This window comes from Glycine max, chromosome 19 (assembly GCF_000004515.6).
Source record: "Glycine max cultivar Williams 82 chromosome 19, Glycine_max_v4.0, whole genome shotgun sequence".
Classification (NCBI taxonomy): Eukaryota; Viridiplantae; Streptophyta; class Magnoliopsida; order Fabales; family Fabaceae; genus Glycine; species Glycine max.
In genome coordinates this window covers 36075352-36093769 of record NC_038255.2, presented here as the reverse complement: position 1 = coordinate 36093769, position 18418 = coordinate 36075352, and the positions used below count along the sequence as shown (strand labels likewise).

The 18418-nt window shown below is 33.4% G+C and overlaps 1 protein-coding gene and 1 pseudogene across 1 annotated transcript; both read right to left on the bottom strand.

Moving 5' to 3' along the window:
• Positions 1–2887: 2887 nt before the first annotated feature.
• Positions 2888–4100, bottom strand: LOC100776354 (40S ribosomal protein S27-2). Its single transcript, XM_014771998.3, has 4 exons — positions 3912–4100; positions 3452–3553; positions 3270–3298; positions 2888–3158 (listed from the first exon to the last, which is right to left on the bottom strand). Exons 1-4 carry the CDS (start codon positions 3912–3914, stop codon positions 3032–3034), a joined length of 261 nt encoding a protein of 86 aa, XP_014627484.1. The 5' UTR covers positions 3915–4100; the 3' UTR covers positions 2888–3031.
• Positions 4101–7269: 3169 nt separating this feature from the next.
• LOC100804675 (NADPH-dependent aldo-keto reductase, chloroplastic-like) lies at positions 7270–10506 on the bottom strand (annotated as a pseudogene).
• Positions 10507–18418: the final 7912 nt, after the last annotated feature.

Here is an 18418-nt window from a genome sequence, read left to right as displayed (position 1 = left end):
AAACAAAATAGGAAAGACAATGGGGTATTTGGCATTTGTAGCTGATTAATCTTAATGCTCTTTCTCAATTGAGGAATTAATGTTAGCTAAACGTAATAGTAATGGAGAGAATAATGGAGTAACGGTTGAGAATCCACTAGATGCATTGAGAGATGTAACAAAATGATTGTATTGGCAGCAAGTAAAAGTAATGCATTCATTGAGAGAATGGGGTTATTCTGGTATAATTGTATCAAAAAGTGGTATATTTATTGTTCTTAATCTATGTGTAAAAACCTTAAACTGCAGTCATTTTGAGGAGTATATGTTTCTTTTTAGGGGGCTTGAAGGAAGAATTGAAGTAGGAAGTAGCTGCCAATCAATAGGTACAAAATCATTTCGCTGTCTAGACTTATGGAAAAGAAGCTCAACCAAAAAGAAGGCAAAAAATGGGGGTTAAAGATGTAGGAGCATGGGAATGAGCCGAAGCTCTTCAATGATGAATAATTCAGGGCAGGGATCAACCCCATACGGAAGCTTATCTTCAAGAAATTGGAGACAAGATTTTGCTTCTCCAAATTCGAATTATAATGAGGAGGAAAGGAATGAGAACGGAAGTCAAGGACAAGATAAAAGAAGTGCCAATGTGAAAGGGGCCATTTAAGGGGACAAGTATCAAGAGCTTATGTAGAGACGAAGGAACCTTTTAACACTGTTTCAAATGTGTACAGAATTACAGCCCAACATACCATGTTATGACTAACATCTCAGGTCACTTATTTTGGAAAGAGATTAATTGGAGATAGATAGAGATTTTGTCTTATCTATGGAAGGAAGTGAAAAGCATGAAAAAGGTTGAAAACGCTACTTAAAATTTCGGTAGTGTTACAAACTAAATTTCATACTTCCACGGTGAGAACAAGGTTGTTTCTGCTGATAAGGTATTGTTAGGAATAAGTTAACTATTTTTTATTTATCCTAAAAAAAATAAAAAATATTAGCTATCTTTTTATTTATCTTGGAAAATTAGGAAATACGTTAGTTATATACTTTTGGAGGTGATCCACTTAAACCAATAGTAAGTTTAAAAGGTTATCCACTTAATAACTTTTGGAGATGACCTCTATTTTCCAGTTCTTAGTCTCTATCGTCCAGTTAGCACTTTGAAATGACCTTCCATCTTCTTATCCCTAACCAATTATCCATAACTGGGAAGCTCTCTCACGAACAGTCTTATGACTGTTTTTGATGCATTATTTCTCTCAGGCAAACAGAGCAATCGCTCTGTTAGTTGCCCTCGATGCCAAGTTGTTGAATCATCATTCTTGCCATGTTTGTTGCTTCGCCGTCGTTGGCCAGTCCATTGTGCTACCGTCGTCACTCAGAAAGGCAACCAGCTAGTGTTAGGAAACAAACAGCAGACCAGCAACGCACCATTGGAGACGCAGCAGGCAACCCACTCAAGCACCTTGATCATTGTCGCCATTTCCATTTTTCTGCTTTTCTGTTAGTTTATTTTCGCATTCTAGCACCTTCAGCACCCTTGGCTAGTGCCTATATATAAGGGATGCTTATTATGTAATGAAGGAAGCAGAAAATAATAGTTTCTTCGCTAACCTTTCTTCTTTGGAGGATCCTAGGCCTCCAATGCTAGGAAACAACTGAGCTGTTTTTTAGTTTATAACATTCAGTCTGCTACGAATGGAAAATCCGTCAATACACACTCTTGTTCATGATTTGTTGATAACGGACTTTTTTTAAGTTGATGTCTTAATGTAAATTGTATATTGGCTCTAATTGGAATGACAAGTCCACGTGTTTTTTTAAGTTGATTGTCGACCAAATTCTGAAAATAAAATAAATCGTTAAACTTGAAATTTTATTCATAACATAGTCAAAATAGTAGTAAACTTGCTTCTTGTTTCAGTCGATGGAAAGTCACAAGTGAAAACCATCAGATCTTGGAATCAAATACTCGCTCCATTATAACGATAATAATGAGTTGATCTAACGAATTCTTTGACGGCTATATAAAGTGGATGTTCGACCCTTAGTGCAAAAATTACACAAGCTACTTAGGTGCAACGATGGACATCTTTGAGGAACTTGGGTAAGCGAAAAGAGAGGGTTCAACGAAGCTAGTTCCACCAGTAGTTCTTAGACCGGCGTGAAGGTTTGTAATCACCGGATTACATTGGCAATAACAGCATCAGAAGTCTAATATATAAAATCCATGATTCTTTTTATGTTTTAAAATGAATCTTGTTATTCAGTGTCCTTAAATCATTAGTTAAGAAACTAAAAAAATCATTTGTTGCATAAATCATAGATGTGCACACAAAAATTATGAACAGCACAATTTTTCACCTTACAAAAGTATTTACTTCTTTAATCAATACCCTTAGTACACACCTGTTAGCATTTTCCTTTAAAAATTAAGGTGATTACTACCACTCATTACCTTAAACGTAGATACAAGCAATTATAAATTTATAACCAGAAATCTTGATTTATAAAACCATACAAGCCAATCACTTGTGTAGTGTGAAATAAGAAATTTGAGGAGATGTAGCCACCGCTAAGACTGCTAAAATACTACAGCAGGAAAGCAGCCAAGGAATTTGCCCTATATAGACCAAAATGGCAAGGTAATGTTTCAGAATTTATGGGAGGGAACAAATACATGTTTAATACATTAAATTAATTTAACAAGGTACTCTAGCTCCGCAGAACAAACAGGGGGCAACCACGGAAAAAGAGGAATAAGGAGCAGACACACCCAGAACTATCAGAAAAAACATCTACTGAAGAAACAGAAAGATACGTTTCCCATACCATGCACTCTAATTTAAAAGTAAGCATCTAGCATGGCCACATGAACGGAACGGCAGTAAAGAGAAATGCAAAATTAGGTGTAAATAATCCCTAGTGTCTTGGATAAGTTTGTAGACTCAAGTCTTACAAATTTAAGAAAATTAGCATACCATAACCAAAACAAAAGAAGGCATTACTGAAACTCTCCAATCACAGACAAAAAAAGATGGCACACCACTCAGTCTCCCTTCTTCCTAAAGGAGCATCCCTCGGTTAGCCTTGCCCGGCCGCCTGTCGGCTGGCACAAGACGGTCTGGCAATTTCCGCATACAACAACAGTCTGAGAGTGGCTAAAGACAGTGGTTCTGCAGACAAATTCATCACTCGAGTGTTAAAAATACACAATCAAATTCATACAATTCAAGCTATTTTCCAATCAAAATCAATAAAAGGGGAAAAAAGACAATTCAACTTACATGTTGAAGCAACCCTGGCACTTAACATCCTGCAAAAGAGGAAAACATGTATAAACAAAACCAATTTAGGCAAATATTAAAAATCCAAAATGGAAATAACTAGCCATATAAAAAAATAATATAAAAATTATGGATTGAGCAAATTTCTGAGGAAAGGCATATATATATATATATGATGATACCATGAAGAAAGAGTTTGGTGACTGAACAAGACGCTTGAGCTTGTGTTTCCTCTTCTCAAGCTCAGCCGGGGGATTTAGCAAATCAATATCATTTTGAAGAACCTAGCAAACCCATAAGCACAAAAAATAATCGTTATTCATCAAACGTAGCCGCTCATATAAGCGAAACGCAGCAACAAATGTAAAAACTAAATTCCATCGTAGTCACAGAAAATCAAAATACAACTCAATAAATCGCATCATCGTCACAGAAAAACAAAAAGTTCCGACCTTTCATTCTGATGCGAAACGCAGCAACAAAATATAGCAACAAAATATAACGTAAAATTAAAAAAAAAAAATTGCAACAGCTTCTTCTATCTTTATAACAAGTTTTCTCTAACAAATAAACATAGGAAAATAGAAGATGGGAACAAAGGCAAAACATGTTCAGATCTGAAACGATGAAAGAGGGACTCACCATGTTGGGCGAAGAATTTGGAGGAGCTAAAAACCCTAGAGAAGGAAGACAGTGTGAGTTGCGGCGGGAGAAGGAGAGAATAAGGGTTACTATTTAGTCAAATACTTAAATAGTTATATATATGAAATAGGGTGTGCCCAGATAATGGTTGTCAGGCCCGGCCCAAAAGTCGGTGTTGGATGGGGTTCTTCTTACGAAAGAAAAGCAAATGATTTCTAAATTAAAATTAAATCAAATTCTAACCCTTGTGAGAGAAAATATTTTTTTCACTAAAAAAGTGAATTTTTTTGGAGTGGAAAATGAATGAATTAAGATATATGGAAATTTGAAAAAACTAAAATTATTTTTAAAACATTAGGTCTTGTTTGAAATGATTGTGAGTGTCTAGTTTTCGATTTTCAAATACAAATTTCAAGACAAAATACGTTCGACAAAAATGAAGTCAAATTGGTTTTTAATTCAATTTTAAATAGTTGCACATTCATTATCAAAATCAAGAAAAAAGATTTTGAGAAATTGGTTTTTAGTTTTAAAAAATACATTTTAACCACCATTATCATGACACCACCACAATTCCCTCACCATTGCGGCCATTGCCACCACATTGTCCATGTCACTACCTCCATAACCAACATTCTACCACAACCATTATTACCACCACCATTCCACTACAACTACTATTGTCTTCACCGTTCCACTATCATTGTCATTGCCACTGCACCTCACCTTTGTCGCCATCAGTCCACTACCATTATGTCGTCTCCATCTTTGTAGTTGTCGTCATTATCATTATTCCATCTCACCATCATCCATAATTTTTAAAATCAAATTGATGATTGACCCGGTCAAGGCATTTGGTCATTTGGTGAATGACCCGGTCTTTATTAAAAAAGAATTAAAACTATATACCTAACCTTAATTGATCCACATGATCCGATATGTGTTTCTCCCTTGGGTGTGACTCAACCAGGTTAGTGGATCGCCAGTTTAACTGCAAATTCGATCGAGTCATACTGGGTTGCACCAGGTTCAATGCATGGTTGATCAAATAGGCAACTTGACTTGCCTAAACCTTCAGGTTGTAGTCAAACCTGTTCGATCGACTAGGTCGATCTGGGTTTTAAAACTTTGGTATTACCATTCCAATATTATCATTCTCACTCTATTACCTCTGTCACCGCCATTATTTCATAGTAGAGTAAGATAAGATAAAACACTTAAGTCATTTTATTTATTTTTAATTTGTAACATCTTTTTAAAAATTAAAAATAATGAATAAATCAAAACTCAAAATTAAAATTGATTGTGATTTCTAAACATTTAAAAACTACAAATGAGAAACCATCTAAATGGGGCCTAGGTTATGGTGTCATATATTAATTTTTTAAGTTTCAGGGTTAAGGACAAGATATGAGAAAATAATACTCTAAGTTTTGCTGCATGATATTGGATTTATGCTTTATGTTTACGCATATTTTTATTATTATTAAAAAAAGTTTAATTATCAATTATAAATTGTGTGTGTAATATTTTTTTACGGAAATTAATTATCACCAAAGTTAGTTAATAAATAATTCAGACTAATGCTATGGCAAAAAATATATATAGACACCTTAACCGACATCATAAACATTTTATTAACATACATACACTTCTCTTACTTAATTTCCCCTCTTCTTATGACATTATGTGACTATCATACATACACTTCTCTCACTTCTCCTTATTTCTCTCCCTAAAGAGGTGTTTTATATAGAGGTCATATAGTACTCGTAGCCGCACTCAATCTCATTAAATAAGTATTTATCCTATCTATTGTGAATACTTTTTGGGGATATCCATATGATATGAATAGAATTATCATCCCTAATAGAGAAGATTATTACAATATAATAAAAAGGTTGAAAATTTTAACCACAAGTATAATTAAGGAAAAAAAATATTTATAAACTCATTTTCATTAAAATTTAATATAATTAAAAGATGTATTTATAGTTTATTTTTAAAAATCATTACAAGATTTATTTATAATAGTAATATTAGAAAAATGTTGATAAAGTGAAGAATTTCCTTCATAACCAACTCTTACACACATTATATGTCTAAATCCTATTTTTTAAATGTAAAAATGTTGAAAAATATCTTTGTAAAGATGCAACCAGTTACATGTTTTAATTTATATGTTCTCTCTTATTTTTAAAAGTGGTTTACTTGGGTCTATTTTTTAGAAACTATGACTCTTTTTGTTATTGAAAGGTAGATGACTGGTTGGATAGTTTTTAGGAGTTGTTATCCACCATTATAAGCATGAATTAATTAGAGATATTTGATTGGGTCAAGTAATAGTGAACTCTCATTTTCTCATACATCTCTCATTTTCTCCCTTTATAATATATTAGATTAGATTATGACTCGTGGGATATAGAATATACAAAGTGTGAGAGATTTTTTGTTTGAATTTCTAATATAGTTATGCATTACGTGATTATTGACATAAATGTCTTATTTCCACTACTAAAAAAGGCGTTTTTTACGACGTACATTCTAAGGTGGTTCTAATGAACCGTTTTAGAATGTGTCGTGGTGACATTACTATAATAAAAGTAAAGAGAATGATAGTGTTTTTTACTCATCGTCTTTGTAGGGATAGAGATGCAATGACAATTTTGTAAATTGCAAGTGTACAAAGGCAATTCTACACAGAGAACCATCGTGGTTTGCATTGATATAGTATGCTTTTTGTCCTTCATCACTTGCGTAGGTGAAGCTAGCAGCCCTGACTAACGACTCACCCTATCGTCGAACTCGTCAGTGACATCGTCGCGCCTTTTTCCATTGCACTCCGTCAATAGTGTGTCCCGTGTCAGGCCGGCGTCATGGGCAGACCGTACTGTGGAGCACTCAGTGAGTTCGTGCCCTAAGCTTTGTCCCCGTCAGCTTTGTCGTGTTCGAAGCTCTTTGGTGTTCGAAGGTAAGGTGTGCCCTGACAATGTGCAACCTTGAATAGGCATTTTGAATTCAATCCTGCATATATAAGTGTGGTGTTTGTTCCCCAACATAAGCATGCTACATTTCGATCCTTCATTTTTGTAGTTCTTCTCATCAATTGTTTATTTTCCCTCGATATATTGTTATGTTTTCTTTTAATTGTGTTCATATCCTCCTTTCTTTTCTTTTTGTTGTAGAAAATAAGAGCATGCTTTGAAGGGTCATCGACATTTCTAATTGTAGACCTTGAATGGCAGTGAGGTATGAGTTTAAACTGTATCTGCGTACTTGAGTGGAAACAACTTGATTTGTTTATTTTTTTTGCTAAAAACCGGGTTGTGAAGTGTATCTTGTTAGCAATATAATTGTGTTAGTAATTTGTTGTTGGTGGCAACTTAAATATTGTCAATATGTTCTCAATATCCTTGTTCTTGGCATCCTGCATGGTAATCCACACAAATTAGTATATTGGAACTAGACAGGTGATTTTAGCATATATGTATGTAGCATTCAAAATGCCTAACTCAAAAACCCAAATAAATCATGTCACTGCATTAGCTGTCCCTTGGAACCATTTGTTCTCAACCTCTCTAGGAGTTTTAGTAGCAACCAAGACCCATTCCATGTAAATTATGCCACCTTTTGACTAGTAACATAGCCTCACTGATAAAATTTCTTCAAACTAGGTTATAAAAATCATTTCCTTGAATATAGTAAAATCTTACTCTTTCCTGAAATACTACCAATCAATAACTTACCTCCACAAAACCACCTCCAAAGTTCACCCTATTTCCAAAATTGTAAGAGCGACACAAGTGGCCATTGAGGTAGAAAGAGTTGAACTGTGTTAAAACATACACTTTTCTGATGCCATTCTTGATGCAATTGCTCATAGGAATATCTATGATTCTATAACACCCTGCAATTGGAACCTGCAAACATGATGAAAGTATTAATAACCTTGCATGAAGGAAATGCAATTAGTAGAACCCCCTTAACACCCACCAATTGTCCTCAGTTAGCATTTACTCTAAATTTAAAACAAACCACTCAAACTATTTATAGTAATGAAATGAAACCTCAAAAGAAAATCATATATATTGATAAACCATACCACTTGCTTAGCTCTTGTGCTAGTAAGAGGAAAGAGTCGAGTTCCAGCCCCTTCACCCAATATGATAATAGCTACATTTTTTGGGTTTGCTTTTGGATTCTGACAAATGGGTCCATGGAATACTTGAAATCAAAATACAAATGCAGCATTACGATTTAGCATCCAAAAGGACCAACAAAACTAAGCAACAAACTAAACACACATAACCGCACAACAATGGTCCTAGTTTTACTCTATATGTACACAAATTCGTGGCAGTGAAACCTTTTCAATAAATGAAAAAGAGAATAAAAACTTTGAAAGATAAAGTTAAGTTAACTACTTGCCTGTTTAATTTCAGTGAACTTAGCAATCAGTTCTTCAGGAATAGACCAGTTGAAGACATCAAAATTTTCCTTGATCCTAGCTTCATCAGAGGTCTTTGGCAGAACATTGTCCCATTTGTATGCCCCACTAAAGGGATACTTGTGCAGGTGTCTTCCCCAGTTTCTCAGCAACGAAATTGATAACAAGATTCTTAAGCATATCATTGTTGAGAAATCCTTTGATCCTAATGGAGAAAATCCCTTAAAAAAAGAAATTTATCATAATAGATAATTAGTAGTGAGAACAATGGTTTTTGAGATGCCACCATTTGAATATGTACAAAAATCATAATTTTGTTGTAGAAAAGTTTATGGGAAAAAATTGTCTTTTTGTTCTTGTACCTTTGATCAAACTTAGTCCAAGTTTCTATAATTTCAAATCAATGACATCTTCCTCCAAGTTTTAAAAATACTTGACTTTTATCCCTCCAATATGTTATTTTGTCATCGATAGAGTTAGTGGAGAGGGACTTAAGTAACATATTTGTAGAAGTTAGAGGATTGATTTTATCGATTTGAAAAGACAGAAACTAAACAAAGTTTGACCTAAAGTATAAATACTAAAAACATTTTTTTTTTCAAAGTTTATGAAAAGGGGAACAAATAATTTCATCATGAACCCTCAAAGAATATGTACTAACAACTCAATCTAATTGCATGAATGTAAAGATAAAATCACTTTATGTGCTATACATACAGATAGGTGAATTTCTTTAGATGCACAGAATTCATGCAACTTTAGTTGTTGCCATTGTGGGTGGCATTCCACTTGGTTAACAGTAGGAGGCACTCCTGCTATATCCCACAAATCTTGAGGCTTCTTTGAAGAGAAATTGGTCACTCCAATGGCTTTTGCCTTGCCTGAGTCATAGAGTTCCTCCATTGCTCTCCATGTGCTTGGTATGTCATGTTGTATAACATTTTCTGGTTTTACTCCAACTGCTCCATTTTCAACATTAAGAAACATCACAATTTTCAGAAGAGTTAGAAGACAATAAAACCGAAGTTTGGAGGTGATCCACAAGTCCTCACGCTTCACAACACCATCTTCAAAAAATTCTTGAGTAGAACTAATCTATAGAAACCAACTTTCTATAATCAAACAAAATAAGGCATTTAACCTACCAAAGCAAAATGAATTTTCAGTAAATGGACTAAATTCTAATTTGCAAGTAAGCATATATGCTAAGAGATATCATAAGTAACTCTTTACCATATAATAAAATTCATAAGCTTTGTAGTACTAGCAGTGAGCCAGTGAGCAAAGGGTGGTGACACAAACAAAAAATAAATAAAGAAAATAAAAGGTATGATTTGTTATTATATGCTCTAGTACCATAAAATTATGATTCATTATTATCGAATTACTTCTGGTTGATTGAAATAGGATTCAACACAGTCGATATGCATGTACCCCCAAATATGATCATTCTTCTTATTGAAACATGATTTAATAATATATATGTATAGTTCTTATTTCTCATACTAACAAGTGACTCACTTGATAACTTTCCTATATAATTTTAACCTTTCAAATATGATCTAATAATCTATAGTTTTAGTTATTATTTTTCACAAAAGACTATAATCATTTGATACATTATTTCATATATATATATATATATATATATATATATATATATATATATATATATATATATATATATATACACACACACACACAGAGGTTTCCTGCAGTCGGAATTTTGACAGTTTTTCACGCAGTCTTCTCATGAAGATCAAACAAAACATATTTTAATTCATAGGTTAGACATAAAATAAACACACAAAATATCAACTTCCTGATCTTCATTTAGTGGTCCAGATTTGCAACTGTGAATGCAGCAAATCCAATTCCTACATACACACACATCAGAAAATGTTTTGCATGTAGTTATTATTGTTACCAGTGGCTCTTTGTTAACGTCTGGTGAATAAACAGCTTGTGCAAAGCTAGGCTTGAAAGTAGTACCTTTAAACTCTTGTGTGATTGAACAGTACAAAATCTCATGTTAAAACTTCCCCTTGTGTTCTCACCCCAGAATCCAGAAGAAGTTCTGTTTCTAGATCCAATTCCCTTAGTGACTAGATTAGCAGTGACATTCAGGGTTGCAAAAGTTGCATCCATGACTCTCTCAAGTGAAACCTTATTCATCACAAAAAATCCCCACACTCTTAACATTGGGAATGTGTTGAGACCAGCGGGCAACAAGTTTGCAGATTTGCAAGTGGCTTGAATAAAAAACTAATGAGGTCAATGTATATCTATAAAGATGTGTGGTGAGTGAGATGGTGCATATGAGATTCAATGTTAGCGAGAATTTTGGGGGTTGAGATCTATTGGCAAACAAATAACATCAAACAATTCCTTTCAAGGATCACAACTATAAAGAATTATTTTTGTCTTATAGCAGGACTGAAACCTTCTATGGCAAATGTTTTGTGTCTTGTTTACTTGACCAGCTGTTAGCAAGTAAAATTACCAGTATTATCTTAGATGCAGAGTGTCTCGTGATGGATATACATATTTCATGGACTTCATAATATGATTGTGTTGCTTTGTGACAATACATATGAAGCATTTTTTTTATCATTGTTATACAATTAATTACTATGAAGAGCTCTTTTAAGTTTTCAAAATTGAAAACACATTGACAAACAGTGGCTAATGACTTTAAATAAATCTTCAACATTAATGACTTCAATGAGTGACATATACTAAATGTGGATTGTTGTCAAGAGTGACCAACAAGACAATACTATTCATAACCTAAACTCTGATTCATGGTGCAAGTCAAAATTACACTCTAGAAACTGTATTTATATAGTATTGTGGCTACTAATTACTTAGGGTAAGAAACTACAAATGACAGAGATGACCAAACAATCTCTTTTCTCAAACTGTTAATCAGAATGTGTCTATGTTCAAGGGTTCCTTCTCAAATTTGTTTGCATCATATTTATATGCAGCCATATCTCTAGTTTTCACAGTTTGGTGGAAGAGTTTGTGTATGTAAAATTATTTAAACAAAAATATCCACAAAACCCAGTAAAAGAAAGAATGAAGAAAGAAAACTATAACACTCAGAGAACCATAACCATAAGTTTGAGAAACTTAGGACTTGCTTGGCTTGACAAAATGTTTTCTGTTTCCATTAACTAGGTAGCTATTGATGTTGTCTTGAATGACATTAGGTAGCTATTCACAAAGCATTGTAGTTGCACATTATATTGTTGGCTGAAAGTAGGTTGAATACTACTACACCTTAGAGAAAGACGACGATTCTCAATCAATGTTTTATTGTATGCCTATGATCAGTATCATCCTTTGGACAGGCATCATTTATGACATTTGTATTATACTGTCTTACTTTTTTTTGGACAATAGTGTTTAATTGCAAATGGCATCCACTTGTGAAATAATGAGCGGTATAAGTTCTTGTTTCCAATTCAACAACCATAACTGAATTTGTTGTTGTCTATATTCATTTTTGTTTAAAACATTAACACAATGATATATGACTGATTTACTATGTTACCTATTCATATTGATGGTTGTTGTTGGATGTAGGTACTACTATTTGACTTCCATAGGATAGGACAGACGTTGTTATCTCGTTGTTGGTTGACTAACGATAAACTCATACAATTTTCACTCCCATCACCACACTCATATAGTTATTATTACAAGTATCTTTCGAGCTATGTATGTCATTATCTCACTTTTGTGGATATTACATTTTTTCGTATATGATTATTGTGCATTATTTCAATTATGTGCATCCTGAGTGAGCCTTAGTTTCCCATTTAAAATTCAATACAATGATTAATACGGATAGTTTGGATTAATCATTGTATTGGATCTTGAATTGTCCATTTGGACAATTTGGGAACTCTCAATTTTTTATTTCATTCATAGATACAGCTTAAATATGTTGTGTTATATTTGATTAAATTTCGGTTTAATGCATTTCACTTTGTTCTCCGGGTGCATACTTGAACGTGGTCAATTGATGTCACCACTTTCATTTCGTGTACTTAGAGACCAATGCGAAATGCTGTTGAAATTTATTCAAATTTACCATAACGTACTTAAGTTCTACATATGAATGACTTAAAAAAGAGAGTTCCTGAATGGGATAAGACCACACCTTTTTGAAATTCAAAGTGTGAGATTATCATGCATGCGGGATAACATAGGCGGTATCACAACACACAAAACATGGACCAAAGTTGGATGAAAGCACCTCGCATAAGCGACGAGTATGAAACGGAGGTTGAAGATTTCTTGCAATTTGTGCAAAAAAATGCATCGGAATTAGATGGTAAATATTTCTGCCCATGTGTTACATGTCTGAATGGGAGACGTCAGTCATTGAATGACATCAAATCACATGTTATATATGTGATGGGTTTTGTCCGACTTACACAAATTGGATATGGCATGGTGAATTGTCACACATGTCCACAACCCCTCACATTGAGTCGGTTCATCTACAAACCACAGATCGTATGGAAAACATGATACGTGATCTTGGCCAAGAGGGTTTTCGGCATGCTCATGCACCTTATTATGAAAAATTACAAACAGATTCCAAGAAGCCATTGTATTTAGGATGCACAACCTTCACTTGGTTATCGACAATGCTAGCTTTGGTGAACTTGAAGGCAAGATTTGGGTGGAGTGACAAAAGTTTCATTGAGTTGCTTGCATTATTGAAAAATATGCTTCCTAATAATAACATCTTACCCAAGAGTCACTACGAGGCAAAGAAGATATTATGTCCTGTGGGTCTGGAGTATGAGAAAATTCATGCATGTCGTAATGATTGTATTCTGTACAAAAATGAATTTGCGGAATTGCGCAACTGCCCCACATGTGGGGTATCACGCTACAAAGTCAATGATGGCACCAGATGCAGTGATGACGCAACCTCAAACAATCATCCGACAAAGGTTTGTTGGTATCTACCTATAATACCAAGGTTTAAGAGATTGTTTGGTAGTGCAAACGATTCAAAAAACCTTACGTGGCATGCAGATGGCAGAATAAAAGATGGGTTGCTCCGACATCCAGCTGATTCTCCACAATGGAAGACAATTGATCGCTTGTATCCAGAATTTGGTGAGGATCCAAGAAATCTAAGGCTTGGTCTTGCTTCAGACGGAATGAATCCTTTTGGTAACTTGAGCACTAGCCATAGTTCATGGCTTGTTTTGCTAATGATTTACAACCTTCCTCCTTGGTTGTGCATGAAGCGCAAATACATTATGTTGTCTATGATCATAGTGGGTCTAAGGCAGCCAGGAAATGATATTGATGTGTATTTGACTCACTTGATTGAAGACATGAGAAAATTGTTGGTAGACGGGGTTGATGTGTATGATGGGAATGTTCAACAAACATTCAGGTTACGTGCAATGATATTTTGCAACATTAATGACTTTCCGACTTATGGGAATTTGAGCGGATGTAGTGTGAAAGGACACCATGCATGCCCTATTTGTGAGAAAAATATGAGTTACATTCAACTAAAACATGGAAATAAGGCAGTATATACAAGACATCGAAGATTTTTGAAACCTTATCACTCGTATCGCTGATTGAAGAAAGCATTTGATGGACACAATGTGATTGAAAGTACGCCTAAACCCTTAGCTGGACACGAAGTTTATGATCGGGTGAAAGACATCGTAACTATCTTTGGTAAAACACAAAAAAGGGATGCGACTGTGAAGAAAATTTGGAAGAAAAGGTCAATATTCTTTGATCTTCCTTACTAGTGCGATCTACATGGGCGACATTGTCTGGACGTTATGCATGTTGAGAAAAATGTCTGTGATAGTTTGATTGACACCCTTCTTAACATTAAGGGGAAAACTAAGGATGATTTGAAAAGTCGTCAAGATTTGGTTGACATGGGTATACGATACCAATTGCATCCAGTTTCACGAGGTAGTGAACATATTTGCCCCCAGCATGTCACAAAATGTCAACGACAGAGAAAAAAAGTTTGTGTCATTGTCTCAAAAATGTTAAAGTCCCACAAGGATACTCTTCAAATATCAAAAATCTTGTTTTAGTGAAGGATTTGAAATTGGTAGGCTTAAAATCTCATGATTGTCACGTGTTAATGCAACAACTGTTGCCAGTGGCTATTCATGGTATATTGCATGAAAAGGTTAGGCTTTCCATAACTCGATTGTGCTTTTTCTTTAATGTTATCTGTAGCAAGGTTATTGACCTTCAACAGTTGGATAATTTGGAGAATGAGGTTGTCATCATCCTACGTGAATTGGAGATGTATTTTCCCCTGACATTTTTTGACATTATGATTCACTTAATTGTTCATCTTGTGGGGAAGATCCGGTTATGTGGGCCCATGTTTTTACATTGGATGTATCTGGTTGAGCGCTACATGAAGGTGTTGAAAGGTTACACAAAGAATCAATATCGACGTAAAGCAAGCATTGTTTAAAGATACGTTGCTGAAAAAGCTATTGAATTTTGTTCTGAGTATCTAAATACAGCTACACCAATTGGGATTCCTCAAAGTCGTCATGACTCCATGATTCAAGGTAAGGGTACACGAGGATTCAACGTTGTAACCATGGATGGTCAGCAGTTATCACAAGCTTGTCTCTACGTACTAAACAACACAACAGAGGTGATCTTATACATAAATGCTCACAAAAAACATGTGATAGATACTCACCGAAAAATGAACAAGATGAGGGTGTTGCAAGAGCACAATAGAACTTTCATCAATTGGTTTAGACAAACAATCTTCGTAGATGACAGTGCTTCGAAGACATTAAGCTTGTTAGCTCTTGGTCCAAATCTCAATGTTCCAACTTGAAAGGGATATGATATCAATCACTATTCTTTCTACACAAAGTCACGGGATGAAAAAAGTTGTGTGCAAAATAGTGGGGTGAGTGTTAACGGTGATTCGGATCACTTTTCTAGTGCTTCTGATAAAAATCCGAGTCAAGCGTCCATGTCTTACTATGGAGTCATTGAAGATATTTGGGAGCTTGATTATGGTGAATTTAGAGTGTATGTCTTTAGGTGTCATTGGGTTAATGAAAATATCGGAGTACATAAAGATAAAATGGGTTTTACTTTAGTAAATCTTCAAAAAGGTTGGTAACAACGACGACCCATTCATTATGGCAGCTCAAGCTAGACAAGTGTTTTATGTCCAAGACCCATGTGACTCAAGATGGTCAGTGGTTCTACAAGGGAGAACAATTTGTATTGGTGACCATAGTGATGGTTCAACACTTGATGTCAATGACATGCCGCCTTTTGCTCAACAAATGCCTTTCATAAATGGTGAAGATCAGGACGATGATGTACATGCAAATCGTAATGATCATGATGAAGGCTTATTGGAGAATATTTCTACATAATTATGCATCAACAAAGTAATGTATATAACACATGACATAATTGAATAACATTTATATATTCCTTTATTTACAAGTTAATGCTTATATGTTGTTTATAGAATTAATTATGTCCTAACTCAAATTTTTTTACTTGCACAGACTGATGGCAACACCCCCAAGGTCCCCGACCCATTCAAATATTCCTTCGGAGGCTCTGTCTAGGAGGACTAGACAATCCACCCGGCTCAGAAGGTTGACTGTGTGAAGCTTAGATCAGGCACGACTGACGGTTAACGTGAATCCTACCCCTAGGAGAGGATCAGGCCCCTATAAAGAAAAGTTTCATAGTTATTTGGGGGTTGTAGCGCGGAAAAAGATTCCTATAGTCCACTCCAATTGGAATGTTGTACCAAAATCTTTAAAGAACCTAATATGGGATGACATTCTAATAAGTGCATATTTAAGTTGATATTTGTATGCAACTTTGTTTAATTATATTGCAAATATGATTATTCACTAACTATTACTTATAATTTTCATTCGGAGGCTAAATTTAACATCCCTGAAGGTGACAATGCCAAAAAGAAAGTCATGTCAATAGTCGCTACTAGATGGCACTAATTAAAATCCTCGCTGACGACAAAATATGTTTATGCAGACAATGAGGGTCAACAAAAAGATAATCCTTCTGTTAAGTATGGTATTGATGCAACAACTTGGGTTGAATTTGCAAAAATCCGCCAAATCCCTAATTGGCAGGTTTGTTTAACAAATTTAGCCACTTTTCAAATGTATTACTTATCAATTTTTTATTTTCTTATATGAAAGCAAATGGTTTGTTATTTTGCTAAGGAATACGGAAAAAGGCCCAGGAAATACAAAAATACAATGACTGTCCCCACTTACTGTCTCGTGGGGGTTATGATCTGCTTGAAAAGAAACTAACGGACAAGAAAAGAAAGACACAAGAACAGCAAGCTGAGTTTACTGAAAATTCATCAGTGAATGTTGACCCACCATCCCCCGTTTCATCACATGTTTAAAATATTTGATCAAAGAAAACATAAATATAAATAATTCAATATAATGAAGTTAATAATAAAGTATTGATGAATTAAGTTAAAAGAATTTAATTTATTTTATTGCAATTATACATATAAAACATGGTGAATAAGATTGACAATAACCTAATGTATAATTTATATAGGATTTTATATGAAGAAATATGTGATGGATTATATTTTAAAGTTTAACAAAATGAAAACTTTAGTTACAATATATTTAGTATAACAAAGATACTTAAGTTTCAATTTTATGTTGCATTTTTCTATCAATTAGAAAATTACAAATCAATATTGAAAGTTATACAATAAAGAAATAATATGCTAATAAATACTGAAAATTTATATAGAAATATATACTAGAAAATAACATATCTAGAAAGACCAATTTTATTACTAGAAATTTGGAAACAAGCATACCTAATACATGATGTATTTAATTTATTTTTTTAAATAGAAACCCATAATATGATTAACTAATTATCCACAATTTCATAGTGTTCTATTAAATTTTATTTAAGGTTATTATTCTTTTACAACATTAAAGGTTATTTTTTAATTCCATAATAAGATTATTTTGAGAGCCATTATAATTCTAATTATATCTATGTTTAATAATAAATAAAAAAATAAAAAAATTTGGAAATTATTTTTTTAGCAATTTTAGTTAGAAAGATATAAAATATTTTTATTATTAACACTAATAAACAAAAATTTAGGTGAATTTCGTTGGTATATTTTTATTAACAAAATAATTTTTTTTCAATGATTTAATATTCTTACTATTTTTTATTAATACAATAATTTTATTTTATTAATATAATATAAGCATACAATAGAATTTGCTTATTTAAATGTATATCATACATTAATAGAATGTCAATATTTGACTCCTATGTTGAAATATTTTCCACTGAAATAGTTAAACTTTATCCAATCACCATCAATCAAATTATAATATTTTAGAAAAAATTTCAAACCGTACTTAAAATAACTTGAGGAGTTATAAAAAAAGTTTCGTTATCACCCTTCACATTCATTCATACACTTGCATTTCACATCATTCCATCACACTAATAAAATATTAATTCTAATAAACTTCAATTTCTTCTCTTCTTGTACTCACGCCATTTTTTTTTCAACACCTAAAAGCATCACTCATCTAATTCACTCTTCACCTTTTTCTTATCTCACTCATCCTGTATTATTGTAAAGATAGTAATTACCATTTTGAATATTAAACGTAATCAACATAAAAAAATATATTTTAAAGTCAAGATATAAAATAAAAGTCAAATTATTGAATTTTTTCGTTGCTCAAAATGAGAAAAGCTAAAATATATTTTTATTTATATTATATTATTAAACAAAAAATATGAATATATAGAAAAAAACTTGAAAAATAACCATCAGAACCAAAAAAATAAAATAACAGAAAGAACAAAAGATTATGCGTGTTCCAACAACAACAAACACTATCCGCACTGAATAAGAGGCATTAATATTTATGAAATGGAATGAAGTTGTAGAAGAAATATAAGTGTTTTTCCTTTGCATAAGAAATAGAAATAATATTGCATGAAA

What these genes read in the sequence shown, in the direction of transcription:
- LOC100776354 (XM_014771998.3), bottom strand. An exon ending in CACCAAACTCTTTCTTCATG is followed by an intron (nt 3,299 to 3,451) that starts GTATCATCATAT and finishes CCTCTTTTGCAG; the next exon opens with GATGTTAAGTGCCAGGGTTG. An exon ending in TGCCAGGGTTGCTTCAACAT is followed by an intron (nt 3,159 to 3,269) that starts GTAAGTTGAATT and finishes ATTTGTCTGCAG; the next exon opens with AACCACTGTCTTTAGCCACT.